The 22595-nt window shown below is 45.6% G+C and overlaps 1 protein-coding gene across 7 annotated transcripts in view; it reads left to right on the top strand.

Annotated features, from left to right (window-relative positions):
- The window catches only part of ERC2 (ELKS/RAB6-interacting/CAST family member 2), a 931006-nt gene extending 909209 nt beyond the window's left edge, over positions 1–21797 (top strand). For 3 of the 7 annotated variants that reach the window (XM_060631335.3, XM_078442936.2, XM_060631331.3), the window contains one exon: positions 18842–21797. In XM_060631335.3, the coding sequence (XP_060487318.1) occupies positions 18842–19084 (243 nt within the window). In that variant the 3' untranslated portion in view covers positions 19085–21797. The remainder of the gene's footprint in view (positions 1–18841) is intronic. The other 4 variants (XR_013554185.1, XR_013554186.1, XM_060631332.3 and 1 more) reach the window with 4 other exon arrangements.
- The last annotated feature ends 798 nt before the right edge of the window (positions 21798–22595 follow it).

Raw genomic sequence — 22595 nt, 5'->3', positions numbered from 1 at the left:
TCCCTGGGAAGCGGATGACATTACCGCTTCCAGCTGGGAACAGCTGATCAGCACTAAGGGAGGGCCCGGGGAGGCTCGACTGAGCCAAGAGAGAAAGTCCGGCCTGCCAGTAGCACAAGCACAGAAATTGTCCGCAGAGCCCCCCTGAAGCCCTGGGCCCTGGGACCAGTCCCATCATGTTTCCTGAGCTACTCCTGCCAAAGCCCACTGTTTGGGACTTGCATCCCTCCTGGCTCATCTTCAGGGGTTTCCTCAGGACAAGGTTACTTCATGGCCTAAAGACCACACGGATTGAAATCTCTGAAAAAACCTGGTGGGGCTTTCATAGCGCAAACACAACTACTGCCTGGGGACAAATATTGACTTTTGGTGCTAACTCTCTCACGGATGGCCACCCTTGGGAGAGGCCCATCATGGGCCATCAAGCTCTGCTTGCTCAACGGGGTCAAAGGGAGCCAGAGTCAAGGGTAGATGCCTCTTGGATCTTAGACCACCTTCTCCCAAATAGACCCTGGCATCTCAGCACACAAACAGTGTGAGGTTTCAGTATTATTGGGAGCAGTATGGCAAGACTCCACCATGATTCCTGTATTAGTTTGCTAGAGCTGCTGTAACAAAGTGCCATGGATTGGCTGTCTTAGGACAACAGAAACATATTTTCTCACAGTGGAAGAGTCTAGAAGTCCAGGAGTACCTGGGTGGTTCAGTCGGTTAAGTATCCTACTTTGGCTCAGGTCGTGATCTCCATCCAGTTCATGGGTTCAAGCCCCGTGTCAGGCTCTGTGCTGACTACTCAGAACCTGGAGCCTGCTTCAGATTCTGTGTCTCCCTCTCTCTCTACCCCTGCCCTGCTCATGCTCTATCTGCGCGCTCTCTCTCTCTCTCTCTCTCTCAAAAATAAACATTTTTTAAAAAAGAAAAGGGTCTAGAAGTCCAAAATCAAGGTGTTGGCACGACCATGCTCTTTTTGAAGGCTCTAGGGGAGGATCCTTCCTTGTCTCTTCCTGGCTTCTGGTGGTTGCTGGTGACCTTTGGTGTTCTTTAACTTGCAGATGCATCCTTCCAATCCCTGCCTCCATCCTCACATGGTCTTCTCTCTATGTGTGTTTTCTGTGTCTCTGTGTCCACATTTCCATCTTCTTCTAAAGACACCCATCACTGGACTAAGGCCCACCCTAATCCAGTATAACCTCAACTTAATTTGATTACTTCTTCAATGACTCTATTACTAAATAAGGTCACAGCCACAGGTACTAGGGGTTACAACTTGAACATATCCTTTTAGAGGACACAGTTGCACCCACACCATACCCATGGGGCTGTTTGTCCTTTATCCCACTGCCCTCAGAGAAGCATCCCATCTCCTCAATGTAGCCCAGTGTCCTGTGTGGTCGGCCCTGCTTTCCTCACTACCCTGTCTCCACCCCTTCTCCCCTCACATTCTGTGTTCAGCTGTCCTTGGTGCTTTGCAAGTCTGAGTGGACCTTAGTCTGGCTTTATACTAGGCCTTTGCATATCCTTCTGCTGTCATCAGAAAGCCCCTTTCTTTCCTCTTTCTCTGGCTACCTCCTACTTGTTACTTCTCACGTCTCGCCCTGGAAGTCATCTCCTACAGGGTTCCCTGTGGACCCTTTTTGAGACTGTACGGGTCCTTCCAGGGCTCCTGTGGCACCCCTCCTGTCCCCCCGTGTTAGCTCGCACATCACGTTGTATTGCAGTTGTCTCCTCACCTGTGGCTCTGCCTTGGCTGTCAGATTTTAAGATCAGTGTCTGTGTCTTACTCCTCACTGTATCCTATCCCCAGTCCTAGCTCAGCAGAATTAAATGCTTCTTGAATAATTGATGGAACGAATGGATGAGAAAGTCAGCAGAAAGTAAAACCAGTGACAACTAGCCTGGCGGCCGCTTCCTCTTCCTCTTCCTCCTCCTCTTCCTCCTCCTCTTCCTTCGGCTTCTCGGAGTAGGCGACCAGGATATGATAAAAGGAAATAACTCAAAAACAGCCAGATGGAAGAGATGTGTACGCTAAGTATAAGGAAAAGGCTCGGTGCTCCCATGCCCTCTCCAGACACACCACTCTCCCCAAATCTTTACGTCGTCGCCCACCTGGAAGCTCCCGCCTTCTTAATCTCATGAAGACTAGAGACTTTTCTGCCTTTTCTCCCAGTGCCTGCCTGACACCAACTTCAACCAGCGACCAGTGCTCAGAGAAATGATGTTTCAGAAGCCATTATTATACCAGGGTGCGGTCAGGACTTAAGAAATTGGGCAAGACTCCTGGGAGAATCTTGCTTCGTTGTCAGGATGTCCAGCCTTGGGCCATACTAAAGGTGACCATAGTGCCTAAGACCTTCTTTTGAATTTTCAGTCTCACTTCCTTTTTCAGTGAGGGTGGAAGGCGGCAGAAAAAGTGGGTAAACTGAGCTAATTTCTTCTGCTTTGGCACATGTGTAATATAGTTCTTTTGCATGATTGACCATATCTGCCCAGCGAAGAATAAAAACTGTAATCCACCCCCCTTTTCTTCATTGTGTTTAGCCAAAACAAGCTGTGAAAGAATGTGAAATATATCATTTTGTTGGCACCAGTTCACAAGTGAGTCAGTGAGCTTGCTCGCATTTACAACTAAAATTGGATTCTAACCTCCCAAAAATTTATGACAACTGCTCCTTCTTGTGGCTTAAATGTTGACATATAATTAATTTAGGATTTCTTCCTGAGGCTTCCTGTCCAGGTTTGTACCTGCCACAGAAATACCCTTGAAAGTTTATCTCACAGCTGGAGTCATGGAAAAAGCCATACCGAAGCTTTGTAAAGCATGCCGGCTGTGCCAACAGGAAGGGCCCAAGGAGAAAGGGTAAGGCTGCCAGTGAGGCTGGCCGCCCGGGGTGCCACAGGTGGGAGGCATGGAATTTGTAGTTTGAGGAAAGCTCTGGGTTCCTTCTACCGCTTTTCCTTCCGGACCCTTGTGATATGCTCCCTCTTTGTTCCGCCTCCTTCCTTTCATGAAGATGACCAGGCCCTGGCCCAGCCCATGAATAACCTAGGCATGAATATCCCACACTGGAACTTTTGAACTCTGGATCAAGCTGGTCCTGATGCCCATCTCTCTACTCTGTATGGGTTAGTGTAGAGGAGGAGGCGAGAAGCAGTACTGGTAATTGGACACCTATTACATGTCAGGGACTAGTCTGGGGGCTTTATAAGAAAACTCATTTTATACTCTCAACCACCTGGAGAAGGTAGAATTATTATCATCGCCTTGTAGATGAAAAGAACTGAGGCTCAGAGAGGTCAAGTGATTTGCCTGAGGGCAGCCAAACTAGAAAGGGGAAGAAGTGATAGGTCTTTCACATGTGTAGAGCTTCTGTTAGGCCCTGGTTCATGGTGACCCTCTGAGGTGAATAGTGCCATCCCTCTTATCCATCCTTGGATGACAGACCAAGGTTCCACAAATAGAGTCACTTGAGCAGGGGCGGAAAGGTAGATGGTCCCCAAATTTGGATTGCTTCCAAGTTTGACCGAACTGCAGTGTGGGCCTTATGGACCCACCATGCTGAGATGCAGGCAAATCCGGATCTGAGTCTTGGCTTCCCTGTAACATTGCACTGAGCCCTCCTGCATGCCTAAGAGTGCAGTGCACTTGACCTCACCCGGCTAGTTTCTGACAGCCTTGCTTCCAGAGGGTCTTGGGTATCACTGGCCACTGACTCAGGAAAGGGAAGCATCAGTGAAGAGAAGGGTGCAGTCACTTCTGATCTGTACGGAGTCCTTCCAGAAACCCAGCCCAGCCCCAGTAAAGGGCCCTGGTTTGGGACAGTCTGAAAATGCAGCCCAGGGCCATGGCCAGGAAGCTCACTGGGTGAAGATGAGAGAGGCCAGGTCTCAGTCCCACACGGGCCACCTATTTACCTGGGTGGCCTTGAGCCAGCCCTTTTTCATTCCAGCACCTCTTCACATTGAGAAACTGAACCGCCTGGGTCCTGGCTTAGCTTCCTGCTAGTGATGGGATTAAGGGCAAGTCACTTAGCCACTCTGGGCCTCAGTTTTCTTAACTGTGACACGAGGAAAAGAATAGTTCCCAGTTCCTGGGGTGATTATGCACATTAAGTGGGTTAGTGTGTGTACATCGGTTATTCTCAACGGGGACCAAGGGTTGGGTTGCCCTCCCTGGAGGTGTCTGGAAAGTCTGGAAACATTTTTGATTGTCGTGACTTGGGGAGGGGTGCGTGTGCCACTGGCATCTAGCGGGTGGGGGCCCAGGATGCTGCTAGACGTCCAACAAAGCACAGGATGGCCCCCACAACACAGAGTCATCTGATCCAAAATGCCAGTAGTGCCAAAGTGGAAAACCCCTGCTGTAAAGCAGTTAGGAATATTCCTGGCACATGGAAGCATTCGATCCATGTTTGTTATCATCGACAGCTTCCCCTCTCCCCTTAATCCACTTAAATATTTATTGAACACCCACCATGTGGCAGGCATATACAAAATACAGCAGTGAGCAAGACATACACAGCCTGCCCTCGTGGAGGCAGAGGAGACTGACATCAGTCAGATGCTGGCATCAGTGCTGATGCAGGGTCATTCCGAGCAGGAGCACACTGGGGCGGAGGACGGAGTGCTAAGGGTGTGTTTGTCGGGGGGGGGAATTTGACCAGAAACAGTAGTCAGGGAAAGCCCCCCTGAAGAAGTGGAATTTCAGCAGACATTTAAGGACAAGCAGAAGGCAGCAAGGCACGATGGGACGGTGCTCCAGGAGGAGGGAACTGTGTGTGCAAAGGCCCTAAAGGGGGACACAGCTGTGTGCTTCCTTGTGCATGGGACTCTCTGCACTGCCAGTTGGGAATTGTGTGTGCCTTTGCAGAGGTTTGCGGCATCACATGGGACTGGATCCCAAGGCAGTTCTCTGCGGCAAAGCCAAGGCCTCTGGCATACCCCCGGGGCACACGGGGACTGCTGGAGTGTTTTGGAGATGTACTGTACCGGTCTTTGGAAACGGCTCCATAGATGCCACTGGTGTCATCCATCAGGTGGCCACTTGTTAATGCCCCAGCTCCTTAATCTCTGGCCTAGTTCTCCCTCCAGGCATTTCCTAGCCCTCCCTCACTCGGCTGCCAGGCCTGTCTTGGAAGAATTAAACCCAGCCTCTGCCTGGCAGGACCTTAGGATTTAATAGGCAAACTTCCAGCCAGTTCCTAAATTATGAGAATGCGTTTTTCCCCTCTTCAGTCTTCAAAGTGACCAGCAACAAAAGCAGCACAGGAATCCCCTCTCAGGGCACCTCCACATCTAAGTTGGAAACATTTGTGGTAGCCAGAAGCCTCATGACAGATGAGAGAATGGGTCTGCCTGAGGGGCCCGTGGTTAACTATTTCTCAATCACCCTCAGAGGCCATCAGCCCCAGTGACATTACAGAGCTCACTTAATCCCTGAGCAGGAGCTTCAGGGGAAGGAACACTGAAGGCTGCAGCCCTGGGCCTGTAAGAGCAGACAGCCACTTTAAAATGTAAATTCAGGCCTGGGAGTATGTCTCCTTTTAAGTGCTGTGCAAATGTGACCGACCTGGGATTTCCTCAGAAATAGCCCCTGCTTCCTTCTAGCTCCTCCTTCTATGTTGTTCTTCTTTGGGGGTGACATCATCATTTCCTTTGAAGGTGGTCCATTGAGCAATGGGCTTCCTGAGAAAACCCTGCACGTGTGTGTTTGCAGAGATGGATTGCAATTTTGGAGGCATCTTGTTCTCTACGTGTTGCTTAAAACCTATACCGTGTGAAACTCATAGTGGGTTCTGAGTTGGGACCCACCATTATAGAACACATACTTGGACTTAAGGACCATGTTTTCATTGCCTGCTCCCACCCATACATCTAGCACAAGATCAGCGGTACTATAGACCCTCCAGAAATATCGTTCTATAACGTTCTGGCCATTTTCCTGTGGACCAAGCATCTCTACTCAACATGAAGAGATTATAATGATATCCTGAGTGGAAACCAAAATGGTAGCTATGATGCCAGTGGCCTGGCCCAGATGTCCCAGGAAGGTGCCATTTTGTTTATACTGCAGTAAAAATTCCTTTGTGACAAAGCAGCTTAGGTTAAATAGAAATCTCATGGATAAGAAGTCAAGTCCCACCAATTCCAATGGATTTCATGTGAAGGTTTTCCCCAGGCCTTTCAAAGTTACCTATCAAAGGATAAGGTCAGGAAGGCAAGATCCTCTGTGTGGGGGTGGAGGAGAGGGAGTAATTCAGCAGCAGACATCCTGGCCATCACTGAGGGAGGCTCTAATTTGGAGCAAGTAAAGCCTTGGAGTTATACTTTGCCGGTAAAGGCAGACCCTCCCTCAATAATCTTTTTAGCATTCCACTCCTTCAAAGACCACTTGGACCCCAAAGCCCTCGTGCAGCCAGAAGACATGTGAATATCCCATCAGTTGTGTAGAAGCAATAGATTGGAATCCCCCAGATAGTTCACTCAATCTCAGAATGATAAATGATCAATCATTGCATTCCTCCTAAATGAAATTAAGATGTTAAGATATATGGCTTGGGGCTTCTGGATGGGATTTCTGCAGTTGAATTTCCAACTGAAAATGTATTGCTTTGGCACCACTGGGAAAGGGAGCCATTCTGGATCTATGTTAAAACAAAACATTTGACAGTGGAGAAGAATGCTTCAGACATGTTAATTTTTTTCATATTTAAAAGTGATTAATCATCCCCAATGCTGTGAAGCTGGAAGGCCGGGAAGCAAACTCTTGGAGGGGAAGGAGGAAGTATGGACCTTGATACTCTGCAGTGGAGGCTTTTGAAGGAGCCTGTAGGTGAGCCCTTGTTGAGAGACAAAAAGCACCAACAGAAAATCTATTTGAAAGGACAGAGAGTCTGGATAAAACCCTAGGAATGCACAGAAATGCATGGACTTACTTTTCTATTAGCACAGTGAGAAAGAAGATGAGGAAGAAGGAGAAGAAGGAGCCATTCCCTTCCAGTAAGCGCATGTAACCACCAAGTTACTTCCTTGGAAGGCGTTTTCAGCCCTCCTACCACAGCAGGTCAGGGCCCTGAAGTGCTCCTGCAAGTTGGGTTTTGATGTCCCGGTGTGCAAGATTACACCATGGCCCCACCTATCTGTGGGCCCCCCCCCCCCCCCCAGCTGTGATGTTTAGCATGCAACTTTAGTCTCTGCTCCTGTTTCTGGAGCAGTGTAATGGGTTAATAACAGCAACCCCTTCAGCATGTCAGGACTGGATGGTGTAAAGCAAAATGTCTGTGCTCAGTGAATTTGGGGGCATCATTCTCTTCCTTGGTACTTACTGAAATTTTAATTAGTAAATCATATGCTCATTTTAATTACTTGTGGAATGTAATGTCTGACATGCTCACTAGATGTGTCTTCCATGAAGTCAGTGTCTGTCTCATTCAGCCACATGTCCCCAGGACTTAGCTTGGTTCCTGATAGATGCGTTAAAAATTGTGGGAGGGAGAGTGGGAGGGAGGGGAGGAGGGAAGGAAAAAAGGCGACAAGGGGAAGAAGGAAGAAAAGAAGGAAGGAAGGAAGGAAGGGCGGGAGGAATGAAGGGAAGAAAGGATTCTCTTACTTTTCATAAGCATAACTTGAAGACAATATCAAATGTGAGCTGAGTCTGCCTTTGAGTCTCATTTAAGACCCCATATCCCTTTCAACTCTCAGACCAAAATGAGGTCACTTTTTTCCTATTCCCCTATTTACAGGTGGGTGTGGATTAGGGCTCAGAGGGCTCAGAGACCCTGAATATCTCTAAAAGGCCTGCCTTCACTCAGCTGGTTGCTGGCTTGTGTTCCTACATTTCCTTTTTCCCTTTCCACATACCAAAGTGGTCTTCCCCACCCCCAAGAAGGCTAGTACCTTTTGTTGCAGGAAACTCTGATTTGGCAGTTGCTTAGAAAACACAGAAAAGTTTGAAGCAAGCTGAAATTAAAGCACAGTTAATCAAATGCAAAACTCCATTCAGCCCCTATCTGCCAAAAATAAATAGTTTAAAATATGAATTTCAGATCACCGACAATGATGACTGTGTTTATGGCAGTGGGGTTGACTGCTTCAGCGGCCATCGTTGCCGGCGTGCAACCAGCATTTAGAAATGAAACAAAAACACATTGAACTTGCTGCATTAGCTGTTGCCACATCGGAACGCTAATGGGTTTAGTGACCACAGCCGACCCAGGCCAGAGTGTGTCAACAGCCCAAGGACCAGCCTCGCTTGCTGTTTGTGCTTTGCCCAAGTTGTTACAAGTTTAATTCTTTGCAGCTTACTTTTCCTGCTATTTTGGCCTCTCCGGCACTAACTAAAGAGCGCAGCAGCCAGCCCAGCATCATGTAGCCAGGCCTTGGGGACCCTCGCAAGAGCTCTGTAGATGCAGGCATCTCAGCCTCTTGGGCCTGATGACCGGTGGGATTAGAGCTCCAGAAGGTGTACTTGACCGTCCTTCCCCTCGACCTCCAGCCTTCTTTATTCCAGTCACTTCTAAAATCCGTTCTGGAAATAGCCCAGCCTGAAGCAGATGCAAAGGGCCTCTTGATTTGCCACTCATTTGGAAAAGTGGAGTCTTCCTGCCTCTCTTCCTGCACAAGAAAGCATGCTGCACAGAGTGTGCACCACGAAGGGGGGTTCCTCGCATTACACTCAGGCTTTCCGCCCTGTCTGCAAAACGAAGTCCACTGTCTCCAATTCTAAGCAGCCCAGTCGAGCACCGGGCTACAGGACCTTGGTGGTGAAGAGGTTAAATCGCTCAACAGGCTGGATCTGTGTTTTCCTGCCCACACTTGCTCCTGGCCTAAGGCAGTGCCTGCTGTTTGGGGAGGGGGGAAAAGGGAGGTCTCGCCTGGACCCAGGTGGCCGACAGGCAAACCATGTTATTAAGAAGCAGGGATCACAAAACCTTGATCTTCAAAAGAGACCCCTAATTAGTCGCCAGCCCAAGAGTAAATGGCATTCTACCTCAGTGAGGCGGGAAGGGCGCCTTCCAGTTCTGGGGACTAATTGCCATTATTGGCTCTATGAAGATCCTGTTGTAAACACTTGTCATCTGAGCCACTTCTGGTCGGCAGACTGGAGATATCAAATTGTTCCTTCATGTTTCAAATTCTGCAAAATGCCTTGCCGGCTCCTCTCTCTAGGAGGGTGCACATGACTGCTTTCTTAGCACCAGGCTAGAGAGATGTTTCCCTGTCGCTGCTCTATGCTGTGGCAAGCTCATACTAAAACTGAGTTCTTGTCGGGAAGGGATTCAAAAACATGTTTTACTTTATCCTCAATTGAATTTGAAAATGCCATCTCAAAAATAAACTGTAATGGCAGGCAGAGGAATTTATCGTGAAGCTAATGGGGCTGAAGCTTTGGGCCCCCTCAAGTGCACAGACTTTTTCCAAGACCCTCAGAGAGGCCCTAATGATGTGGACGAGTCAACTGTTTGTCTATTCTTCGTCTATAAGAGGGCCCACCGAAGGGGATAGAACCAAATGTGCTCTGGGATAGTACCTGGAATGTGTTTCTTTATCTTTTGTATCATGTACTCTTGTTACTTCTGGAAGTATTTTCTCCCTGCTCTTAGACTTACTCGTTCTTGGTCCTTTGGGGCACTTGTGAAGAGAAAGGCAAACTTCTCAGGCCACATGCAGAATGCTAGGTTTTGTGTAAGTTTATGCTTGACCTAGGAATGTTTCAAGAACTTGGGGCCGAGGTACCCTGGATCCGTGTCAAGGGCAGACTGGATAATACCAAACTCAGATGGCAAAAGAGGCCAACCTAAAGGGAGATTTGGGGGACCTGGGGATTTGGGCTTGTGACTGTCCAGACCACTGGGATTCGATTCTATTCTACGGACACTTCCATGGCAATAAATATGTCAGACTGAGAGAGAGAGAAGGAAAAAGCAGTGAATAATGTGTGAATACTCCTGTGAAGTGTGAGTTTCCTATTCACCTTCAGGACCAGCTTTAGCAAAAGCATTTAGGGACTGTGAGACGGTATGGTCTATGCTAACATCCACAAGGAGCTATGTTGCAGGGCCCAAACGTCATGTCACGACAAACGGCCCCTCTGTCTCCCAAAGCGGAGCTCCAGAACCGTTTCGTCGGGGAGCTAGGGAGTCACCATTACTCAGCAATAATTCCTTTGTGAGAACAGTTCAGGGTGGAAGTTCTATACACAAGGCTTAGGATGTTTGCTCATAGGATTCCATCGTCTCCGTGATGAAAGCGGACGGTTTTTCCCCTCCAGGTAACCTCATAACCTCAGACAACCATCAGGAGCGGTGGTAGTGGCCCTCGCTGCGTGGGGGTTCTCCGGGGCGACTCGGGCATTTCCCCCTCTCTCTGGGGCACGGGTGTTCTGTTTGTTGAAACGGTCCCTGTCTCCAGCGTCACTCTCAGCGCCCCCGAAGATTCCCAAAGCATTATTTTAACCTATACGTTTCACTGATTTGAGATGTTAGACATTGTATGCCAAACTTTTGGTTATTCTAACTAGTCCAGAAAAGAAAGACTAACATCGGTTTTGACAACAAACAAAACCAGTTTTTGTTCTATCACTTATGTTTAAAAGATTCCAGTTTCAAACTAAACACAATGTGTGGTTATTCTGTCAGCGGTTTATACAGCCACCAGGGCGCCAGAGTCACACACTGCATACATCATTGTAGTTTTAAAATGTACTTAATGAACATTTTTTTTCTTCTCTAGTAACTACTTCATTGCCTTAAATGAATGCATTCCAATAGAATTTGTAACAAATGACCACTTTGTGTTTGCATTAATGCCAAACACGTTTAACAAATTTTTAACAAGGAGCCCTGGCAAAGTGCCAAACTCCTAGAGGGACACTGGAAGAATGCTATAAATTTAAACTAGATTTTACCTTTTCACTTAGCTCAGCAAGTGTCTTAGGTGTCTTGCTATCTCAGGATTGTGGCATTTCTACTCTATGTCAGAGAAGTTGTACATTTTCATTATTTTTATTACTTGGGTTGTACCTATTTCCACAGGACTTTTAAATCTATGCAGCCGTGTCCGAAATAATATGATGGCAGCTTAGAATAGATGTTTATTTCTGCGAAATTGTTCATGCCTTATATAGCTTGGTAGATGCAGGTATGCAATACGTACTTTAACAAAAATATGATATTTAAAACGGCACAGTCAACCATTTAAATACAAAAACAACAGGGGTGCCTGGGTGGCTCAGTCAGTTGAGCGTCGGACTTCAGCTCAGGTCATGATCTCACGGTTCGTGGGTTCGAGCCCCGCGTCAGGCTCTGTGCTGACAGCTCAGCGCCTGGAGCCTGCTTCGGATTCTGTGACTCCCTCTCTCTCTCTGCCCCTGACCCACTCGCATTCTGTCTCTGTCTCTCTCAAAATAAATAAAACATTTTTTTAAAAATTTAAATACAAAAACAACAGATTAGGCCAGCGATTTTCAAGTAGGGGGATTTGCCCCCTAGATGATATTTGGCAATATTGGGAGACATTTTTGATTGTCATGGCCAGGAGAGTGGGTGATGCTACTGGCATCTAGTGGGCAGAGGCCAGGGATGTTGCGACGCATCCTATAAAGGTGAGCATCCCCACAACCATGAGTGACCCAGCCCCGAGTGTCCACAGCATCAAATCAAGAAATCCTGGGGTTGGGGCGCCTGGGTGGCGCAGTCGGTTAAGCGTCCGACTTCAGCCAGGTCACGATCTCGCGGTCCGTGAGTTCGAGCCCCGCGTCAGGCTCTGGGCTGATGGCTCAGAGCCTGGAGCCTGTTTCCGATTCTGTGTCTCCCTCTCTCTCTGCCCCTCCCCCGTTCATGCTCTGTCTCTCTCTGTCCCAAAAATAAATAAACGTTGAAAAAAAAAAAAAAAATTTAAGAAATCCTGGGGTTGAGTGGCAAGGGCCTTTGGCCTCTGGACAGTCTCTCAGGCTAAAGAAAGTATTATTTCAAGAAAACTTACAACTAAAAGCGCATTTCTTTTCAACCAGTGTTTTAAGAATTACACAGAGTAACTGACGCTGATATTGAGTGGCAGATTTCTGACTTTCGCTCCTGCTGCTGTCTGTCCTTGAGAAGAGAAAAGCTGGGCTATAGCAGCCTGGCCTAAAATGTCAACTGAGGCAGTGCTGGGGACGGTTCGTGGCCCGAGTATGGGAATGTGCAAGCCCAGTGACCCACTCCAAGTGCTCCTTGCTGAAGGCCACTGCCGGGAAGTGGGAATGATCTCCAAGACAGGGCTGGGGGCAGGCAGGGCCCTGCATGTCCACAAGAAGATAGCTTTAGTGTTCCGTGGACACTTTTATTTTAATAGCTATGCAATTATTATAATGTGTGTTAGACAAATACTGGCTCCATTATGGCATTAAAATAAATCTTTTTTTCTTTGAGCATAGGCCCTAATTTTTAGAGTTATGCAAACAAGCACTTACGTAAAAATAAATCTTTCTTAAAAAGAAAATTTAAGTTTTTAAAAAATACTTCTAAAGAAAAATATTAATTAATTGTGACAGGTGTTTATGAAGAGATTACAAAAATTGGGAAGGTGGAACACAAAAGATCAAGATTTAGAAAATTCTGCCATCATAGTAAAGAGAATGGGCTCTAGAAGCCAGAAGATGTGGGTTCAGATCAGTCCCCAGAAAGGTAGGAATTTAACCTAAAGCATTCAGTCCCTGGAAGCCTCAGTCTCCTCATCTGTGTCAGGGGCTGATCAACCCGATTAGAACCATGGTGCTCTCCAGCTTGTTTGAGATAATTTCTGCAATAGCACGGAGCACCGTGGCGGATGGCGAGCACCGAACATTAGCTATGAATAAATGACTACAATAATAACTACAGAAATAAATCCTAAGGAGACAGCAGTGTATGCTGCCATTCATCTGATTTCCTTGATTTAAAAGTGTGGGTAAGTTGCACCCAGTGCACAGAAACCGAAGTCGAAATCCAAATCCCGAGTTCTCTAGGTGCCCTGGCCAGAAAGCTCCACCTCCCTAACAGCAGTTTGCAATTCTGAGCCTCGGGTTTGCTGGGCCCACCCCACCCCCCATCCACAGCCCTTTGGGCTCTCAAGTGTTACATTTTATTGCCCTGTGGAGCTGTAGGAGGCCACTCACAAGGTAAAATGTTGCTCTCCACTCATATTTTTGAATTATGGCTTCAAGGTGGTTGCTCCTATCAAGAAAATTAAATGATTTAACATAATTTGTTGCCACTTTGATCACAACAATAATAAATAAATCTTCGTGAGGAAAACGGGAAACCCATTCCGCCCAGTTTTAAAAGATGTTAAGTAATAACACAGATGTAGTTATAGATTTCTCTCTCTCTCTCTCTCTCTCTTTTTTTTTTTTTAGCAGAAACAACTCTATTGGGTTTTCCTGTGAGCAGAATCACTTAGTGAAGTTATGCTGCAGGATGCCTGCCTCCCCTCCAGAAGGAGCAGCTCTTCTCTTAGGCAGTTGTTAATTAGTCTATCAGGGGCTTGCTGTTCTGTGGGCACCATGTGCAATGTCAGGGGCATCCAAAGCCGACGTGAATGGGTGTCTGTTTTTGTACCTGGGGGCACAGCACACATTTGGAAAGCACATGGAGCGTAATGGACATTAACCCAGATGTCAAAAATAGCCTGCGTTTTACTACTGTTATTAAACAGTTTCCCCTTTAACCCCTCCGTGTTTACCAAAGACCCCTTTCTCCCAGCCAGTTTCTGCAAATCACTACTGAAAGGGCAGGAGAAGAAAGTCATAATCGGGCAGGTGTCTTTATTCCAAAGAAAAACAGTCTGAAGGAATATTTGTGAGACACCACACGTTTATAGCCTGCTCCCCCGGGGGCGCTTGTCCTGGGGCAGAATCTTACTACGGTGATCAGCCCGCTCGCCCCACCCCCACAGCCACCCCTTACCCCCTGCACACCAACCGCAGGGGTGGTTCCTTCCCCAAGAACCCAGCAGAGACTTTTCACAATGGGAACAGCCTTCTATTCACCAGTTACACATTCTTTGGTTTAAAAAGTCCAAGAACAACGAAAATTCCAAGGAAGAAAATTTTTAAACACCACCCAGAAATAACTATTAATGATATTCTGGTATATGCATTTGCAGGTGTTTATGTTTATGCGTGTGTTGCAGCAAGAATGTGGTTGAGCTGCACATACAGAATTGTGGTCTGAACACTGGAAATTTGTGAACATCTCTCCGTATTAAAAATATGTATATATGTTCTGATTGTCATATAGGCAAATCTTAAACATGCCTGTCACAGACGCCTGTTCATTTCCTTTGAGGCACAAATTTTTAAAAATCCTCATTCTCTTATTTGTGTATCTGTTTGTCTGTCTTGCTCCTAAAAATACAGGTTTCATGAGGGTACAGATTTTGTCTGTCCTGTTTAATGTGTTTTTTGTTTTTGTTTTTTTTTTTTGAGAGAGAGAGAGAGTGAGTGAGCCATAAAGCACTAGCAGGGAAGGGGCAGAGAGAGAGAGAGGGAGACACACAATCTAAAACAGGTCCAGGCTCTGAGCTGTCACCACAGAGCCCGATGTGAGGTTTGAACTCACGAACCACCAGATCATAACCTGAGATGAAGTCAGATGCTTAACTGACTGAGCCACCCAGGTGCCCCTGTCTTTTTTACCACTGTACCCCCGGCACCAAGCACACTGCCTGATACAGAGGAGCTGTATTAGTTTGCTATCACTGCGTAACAAATTAACACAAACTTAGTGACTAAAACAACACTCATTTATTAAGTCACAGTTTCTATAGGTCAGAAGCCAAGTCACACACCCCTGGGTCCTTGTCTTAGGGTCTCCTAAGGCCAAAGTCAAGGTGTTGACCAGGCTGGACTTTAACCTGGAGGCTCTGGGGAAGCACCCACCTCCGGGCTCATTCAAGTTGTTAGCAGAATTCAGTTCCTTGTGGTTGTAGGACTAAGGGCCCAGTTTTCTCGCTGGCTGTCAGCTCGGGGCTGCACGTGGACTGTGCAGGACGCTCTCGGGTCCTTGCCCCATGATTCCCTCCATCTCAGCACAGCAAATCCCTCTCGTGTTTCAGATTTCCCTCTCTCTCCTGCTACTAACAAGAGAAGAGTCTGTGCTATTCAAAGTTCCTGTGATTAAATTAGGTCTGCTCAGGTCAACCCTCTTGATTAACTTAAAGTCAGCAGATTAGCGACCTTCCTTACATCTATAAGGTAGCATAATCGTGGTGTGAGATGTTCACAGTCTCGGTCTCCAGGATCAGAGCAGGAAATGTTGCTGGGGAGGGGGTGGGTTCTGCCTACTCTGAATGCTCCCTAATACCTGTGGCATGAAGGAGTGAATCAGTTTGTTCCATGAACTGTGCAAGGCTCAGGGGATGCTAGGTGAGCAAGACTGGCCTGGCCCCTGCCCTTGTAGATCTTATAGCCTAGACCAGTATTATTCAGATAGAAATATAATACCAGCCAATGGTTTTCAGTTTTCTCGTAGCCACATTAAAAATAAGAAGAAACCAACTGAAACTGAAATTAACTGTAATACTATATTTAACTTGATCCCATATGTCCAAAATATTATTTTAACACAAAATCAATATTAAAAAACTAAATTCATAGTAACTAAGTGCATGGTGTGTGAACTAGCTGGAATTTAAAGAAAAACGTAAAAATTCAGAGGAAAAAGAAACGATAAAATAAGAAAACTAAATTCATACTAAATCTAAAATTCAATATATTAATTTATATTCATTCAAAATCAATATAAAAAATAAATCCATACTAAAGCTTCAAAATCTGCTGTGTATTTTCACTTATAGCACATCTCAATTTGGACCAGCCATATTTCAAGTGAATAGCCACATGTGGGTAGTGGCTACCAATATGGATAGTAAAAGTCAGACAAATCACCAAAAGGGGAGAGTGAAGTATGTGTGAGACTCCTCGCTGTATGTATCCCACATTCAGGAGGGTCAGGCAAGTCTTCTAGGGAGGAAGTGACATCTAAACTGAGACCAAAGAGTAAGTAGGCACTGGTCAGGTCAAGGGCTGATGTAAACGCGGGTCAGACAAGTGTGTGAGACGAGGAGAAAAGAAGGCTTCGTATTGCAGAATCAAGCCCAGAACAGGTGGGACGTGAAGCGTGGGGCTGGAGAGAGAGAGGCCAGCGTGGCCAGAGTCTCTTCTCCATCCTGAGGGCAATGGGATTGTAAATTCAGGTTGTACACAGGAAACACAAGATGGAATAGATGTCGTTATGGAAATAGCGCTGCGGGGGGCACACGAGAACACTGATTTGGGTGCTTTGGGAGAAGAGGCGTGGGGACAGAGTGGGCCTGCTGTGACCATCCAGGTAAGGCAGGACTAGCCAGAGATTATCCCACGGTGGGTGGTTGCCCGGATTGCCTCATTGCTGAAAGCTAAGATTCCTTTTTATTTTTTTAAAGCAGAGGCTTATTTGCCCCCCAGCAAGGGATCATCTGCATTTCTAACTGCTGGCAATGTCATCTGAGTCTTTCTCTCAAAGCCTTTTAGGCCTTCCCGTGAATGGATTGTCTGGTTGAAGGAGCAGCAGCCCTTTCGGAGTGTTCTCTCTTCCTCAGAGCACACCTCATCTAGCACACACATCTCGTGCAGTGCAGTTGTGAGGCACTGTATCTGCCTAGTGACCTGCTACCCAGCTGGAAATCTTTCTCTCAACTGAATAAATGATTGTTCTTTGCTACTTTATCTTGGAAAAACATCAAGGACATCAGACATTCACTGTAATTATTTTTCACTCGTTTCCCCATCTGTAAAATATGACCGGTGCATTTTAGTACTACTTTGGGTTTCTCTTTACCTTTTAATCATGTGGCCTTTTAATATATTGGTCAGCCCTTTAAAAGGATGATTAAGAAATGCTTAATGCACAAAAGAATTAGAGCAATGCACAGCTCACGGAGCAGAAAGCGTGCTCTGACTTACAATTTTCATACAAAGTTTGCAGAGATTTTATGTGCCAGAATGAGTAATATGATCTCCTCTAGGAACTCCCTAGCTTTCTGGCTCTGCAAAAGTCATTTTTTTGCCCCGATTCAAGTTTCTTAACCAGAAGGGTTACACCAAACTCCTCAGAGTATGAATTAGCAGAGTTCATCCAAGCCACATATTTCATTTGCACTGTTTAACGATGGCTGGAAATAACTGCCTACCTGTGCAGACACTGGGATCTTTGGCGCGCTCATTAGTCAGTGTGGCTTGAGAAATTCTGTGCATCAGCCACCAAATCAGACAGCTCAGGCTGTATATAAAAAGCGGCTCACACATGTGTGAGTATGTGTATGCGTGTGTGCGTTTGATCTTTCCCCTCCCCACCATATTCCCCAGATAGCTGCACTATTACCAAGTGCCCGGAAACTCCCGAAGCATTCGCAGGCCATATGTGAATGATAATGAGCATCAGCAGGGAAGAAAATCAGCATTTGAAGGGTCATATGGGCTGGTCCTCTCTTCCCACCCATTTTGCTGACTTTCCCAGGCTACACTTGTATTCCACACCAGGGCCTCTTACTGGGGCAGTGAGAACATTTGGGGTGCTTCTGCATATGTGTTCCCCAGGGCATGAAGTATGCAGACAGATGACCGTTACATCTATGCTTGGGGTCGAGTACACACTCACACACACACACACACACACACACACACACACACACATGCCATTGCATGCTGGGATGAAGGCCAGCTTTGTTTTGTTCTCTCTTTAATGAGATATCAATGTCCTTTTTAAAGTATGTTTTTATTTTGGTAAAATATACACTAAAATGTACCATTTTAACCAACGTAAATGTATAAGTTAAATGTAATTCAGAGGCATTTAGTACATACACAGAGTTGTACAACCACTACTGTCCCTTTCTAGAATTTTCTCACTATCCCAAACGATTGCTTAATTGTACCCACAAAGCAGTAACTCCCCCCTCCCCTTCCCTCCAGCCCCTGGCAAGCCTCTAGTCTATTTTATGCTTCTATGAATTTGTCTATTCCAGATATTTCACATAAGTGGAATCATGCAGTATTTGTCCTTTGGTGTCTGGCTTATTCACTTATTTCACTGCCATGGTGTCTCCCAATGTCATTCATATCGTGGCATGAATCAGAACTTCATTTCTTTTTAGGGCTGTGTACTACTGTTCCACTGTATGCACCACATTTGCTTATCCATCCATTTGCTGATAGACACTTGAGAGTTGTTTCTCCCTGTTTGTTGTGAACAATGCTGCGATGAGCATTTGGATCCAGGTATTTGTTTGAGTCCCTGTCTTCCATTCTTCTGCATTCATACCCAGGAGTGGGATTGCCAGTGCCAGTATGTGTTTAAATCATTGCTCTTAAACGGTTTGTAAGCGAATGTTAAGTTTTCTGGTGTCTTGACCATCTTTAACTCTCTTGTCTCTGTAAAGTCGAGCTAAAAATAGTTTAAGAACCATACTCATTATAGAAAAGTGTGGGGAGAAAAAAATGAACACATGGTCTGATCACATAGAAATCATCCCTGGAACATTTTGATATATTTCCTTTCAATTTCAGTTTCTTTTTGCCTATCAAGAGACATCTATACCTGGATGTGACATATTTTGAAAGAGGCCTCCTCTCAGATATGTTTCCAGGACATAATTTAACTTCATGTTCACTTTGCCCTTCCTCTGTGCTTCCTCCTCATTGCCCTCTTCCTCATCCCAACCAACCGCAACCAAAGAGAGCGGTGGAGGGTCAGTGCAGGGGTGAGTATGGTGACGCCGGCCAGGATTCTCTCCTGAGTCAATGGCAGTTGCTTCCCCTGCTAAATTGTGTGCTTTCTTGTTGCAGCTAGCAGAAGAGCAGACTAAAGGGGAAACGCAGCTCTGCAGCAACATTCTGATGATCTACTGCAGCGTGGCTCACGTCACTGGCCATCACCACCTGGAACGCTCATCAGGACTGGAAGAGGAGCTTTCATTTCCATTATGGCGCACAGTTCTGTTCGACTTGATATTTCCTTCATCATCTCATGTCATTCCTCATGGATTCAGATATGTTGGACAGGAAGAAAGAGGAGGAGGAGAAAAATGACAGACCCTCCTTTTTGTCAGGATTTGGGCATTTAAAACGTGATCATCTCTTCTGAAGGTCATTATTTGATAAATTTTATTTATGTTACTTAAACATCGTTGGATACATTTGAGCTCCATGGGATTTTAACTGTGGAGTCCGCTTCTGTTGGACAAGTAGCTTCACCTCCAGTATTTCTGCTGGTTCAGCTTAAGTGGTCATTCCTAATGCGTTAGATTATCGAAAGGTGTAAATTCTGTGCGTGAGTGGTGTTGGCAGTGTTTGTATACCAAGATGCATGGAGCGTTTGACAAAGAAAGCAAAACACCAAAAACGGCGAGCCTTTACCCTCCTCTATTTCTTTAATCCGCTGTTTGAAGAACCGCGTTTTGATGGTGTAACCAGTAGTTACCTCTGGGCCAGGTTGGAAATGAAATCAATTTTTTTAACCACTAATACTTGCCAAGAAATCGCCTTACGAGAACATGGTGTGTGTCTTTGACAATGCATGGCACATCGAAATTGATCTTTCGTAATTTTATCTGCCCCGGTTTTGTACCGGAGAGTGGCAAAAGCCTGAGGCACCTACATATTTCTATTCCGTGTGTTCCACACATCTCCATGGCTGGGATGAGCCCAAGCCTCAGACTCTTCCCATTCCCGTACATGCAGGTCTCCATGAAGAAGCTGGGACTCATTCACATTTCAAGATCCAAATGCTGTGCAAACAGTGTAAGCTTGAAGGGTCATTTCTCATTTTTTAAAAAATGTCTCCAACGTGGATTCCAAAGCATTTTCAGCATCCAACATGAAAGCATTGATGAATGAGGAATAATCACAAAAGCTGTGTATCTGTATATAGCTCTACACAACATGTCTGTGGGTACAGCGTCATTATTTAAAGCACATGCCAGGGAAAGAGACCAAATTTTAAGGTCTTTTACATACAGTGACATGGTACTAAGGAGAATTTAACTCCTACTGCTTCCTCTGAAGATTAAAAAATAACTAAAGTTGTTATAACTTCATAAAACTCATGACCAGTCTGGCAAATATGTGCAACTCTCGTATCGATCCACTTTCTCGTCAATGGAAGAAACCCTTCCACATGTATGCAAGTGGGAAATGAAAATCTGCATTCTTAAAAGGATAAACAGTGAAGTTAAGCATGAGTGGCCTTAATAAATACAGTTGTCTTTCTTTGCTGCTGTGGAAAGGATTCTACACAGGTGTTCCTGAAGTCTTGCATTGCATTCAGTCGTTATTATTACTTTTCCAAGTGTTGGTGCAATTAACTCTGGACCTCTCCCGTGAGCCATAGAGGTATTTAAAAGACAGACACCTTACTTGTCGGGGAACATGAATCTGTGTCTGACTTGCACTGTTCATCCTTGGTGCATTAGGAGTAATATATTCAAGCAGGTTTCTCGCTTCTGGCTTTGTTCTTGTCGTCAGTAAGTATAGCGAACTACGTAAAGCTTTTGTGTTGCATAAACAATCCAAATACATTCACGTTTAAAAAGTTTGTCCTTTAACTATCAAAGGGACTTAGGTTTCCATTGGAGAAATGAGCAGAGTTCTTTGCAAGCACATACAGCACATTTCGACATCAGGTCGCACTGCAAACCCAGGCCGCAAGTGCGTCCCCGTGAACAATTTGGATGTCCTCAGGTAGGCGGCCCCCACTGCCTCCTACAGCGGGATCCTCACCTGAACTCTGCAACTGAATACTTGAAGTAGGAAGTAGGAGATCCACAAGGGAAATTAGGGTCCTCAAAGCAGAAAAAGCAACCAACCGTGTATAGTTAGCGATTTCTAAGTATGTGCCAATTTTGTCACAGCTGTTGTTTTGGGGATCATTTTTTTGCCCCACTTTTGTTGGATTAGAGTATTATCAACCTTACCATTAGGGGGCATCTTCTTTGGTCCCCTAAAAATTCAATCCCGTCGAACATAGCGTCTTTTCCCATCTCATGTACTATTCTCCGATGTTGGGGGGAGGGTTACCAAAAAAATTTCCTTTTCACATCTTAAAAATAGTCTCTGGGTTTACAACAAACACTGTGATGTCGGGAAGATATTTCCTTTGCGCAAACGTTAGCAGGCACCCCTCTAATCATAACGAAGTTGAAAAAAAAAGTTGAGGCTGACATTTAGGAGAAGTTGGTCTTCTCTCTTTGTGCAAAAGCAGGCTTGTACCTTATACCCCATTTGATTTTGATGTACAGTCTCAATTTTGTATTTAATGATTTTTGTGTATCCAGTATGCACGTTAACAGCGTGTCAACTTTCATTTGAAAGTGGGTTTCCATTTACTTTTTAAACAGTGTTTCTGATGCGACCTCCAACGTGTTGTCATAAGCTCTATCTGAGATGTTTTTGTGTAGAGTGGCGTTTGAATGCTGCCAGGGGTCAGTGTATCTAATTCCCAGAGACCCTCGTTTGATAGTGCTTCTTGTAATTTTTCTTCAAGTGAGTGGCATGTGGGTTGTGAATATTGACCATGTGATTATGGACTTCGATATGAAAACAATAAATAAAACTAAGGAACCCTCAGAAACTACCAGTGGGCATGTATTAGCCAGTCGTCGTAACCTCGTGTCTAGTAGAACAACATACAAGGTATGTACAGTTCATAAATTTGTTATCATGTGTATGAGAAGTACTTTGTGCTGATCGCCTTATTTATATTCATCAAATAAACTTTGTTTCTTTCTGAAGTGAGTTCATTCCATCTCTAATAAATGCTCCTTTGTGGTGGTTTCTAATCTTTTTCGGGTCATGGATCTTCACTTGAGGAACCTAACAACTTGAAGAAAAAGGAAAGACAAAGGGAAGGTGTATACTCCCTTTACTGGAGTCGTCAAGGCATAAATTTCCCTTTACACATAGCTGGTTCCAGAGGTTCAAATTAAGGAATTAAGTCATTGAAGGGGTCTCCCTTCTTCCTTGCTTCCCGCTTTCCCGTCCCTTTGTCTTTCTCTTTCTCTCAATCTCCCCCTGCTTCTCTCTCTCTTCTATCCCTCCCCTCTTAAAAAAAAAAAAAAAACAAATTAATGTTTATTTATTTTTGAGAGAGAGAGAGACAGAGACAGAGCATGAGCGGGGGAGGGGCAGAGAGGGAGGGAGACACGGAATCTGAAGCAGGATCCAGGCTCTGAGCTGACAGCGCAGAGCCCAATGTGGCACTCAGACTCATGAGTTGTGAGACCATGACCTGAGAGGAAGTCAGATGCTTCACTGACTGAGCCACCCAAGCTCCCCTCCCTCCCTCTTTTCCTCCTTCCCACCTTTTCTCTCCTCCCACTTCTTCCTCTCCCTCCCTCCCTTCTGCTTCTCCCCCTTGTTTCCTCTGTACTTTCTGTGGGGTTGACATCAGTCACTGCTGGGTTCTTTTCACTTGGTGGTAAAGATAATTCCCAACAGCTTTGAGTATGCTAGGATTTAAGAGGAGGGACCCTTTCCCTCCAAGCATCCATATCAGCCCCCTAAAGGGACTCACTGGTCCTTTTTGGATCATGCATCCAATTAC

This window comes from Panthera onca, chromosome A2, assembly GCF_046562875.1.
Source record: "Panthera onca isolate mPanOnc1 chromosome A2, mPanOnc1 haplotype 2, whole genome shotgun sequence".
Lineage (NCBI taxonomy): Eukaryota > Metazoa > Chordata > Mammalia > Carnivora > Felidae > Panthera > Panthera onca.
This window is presented reverse-complemented; position numbering and strand designations above follow the sequence as displayed.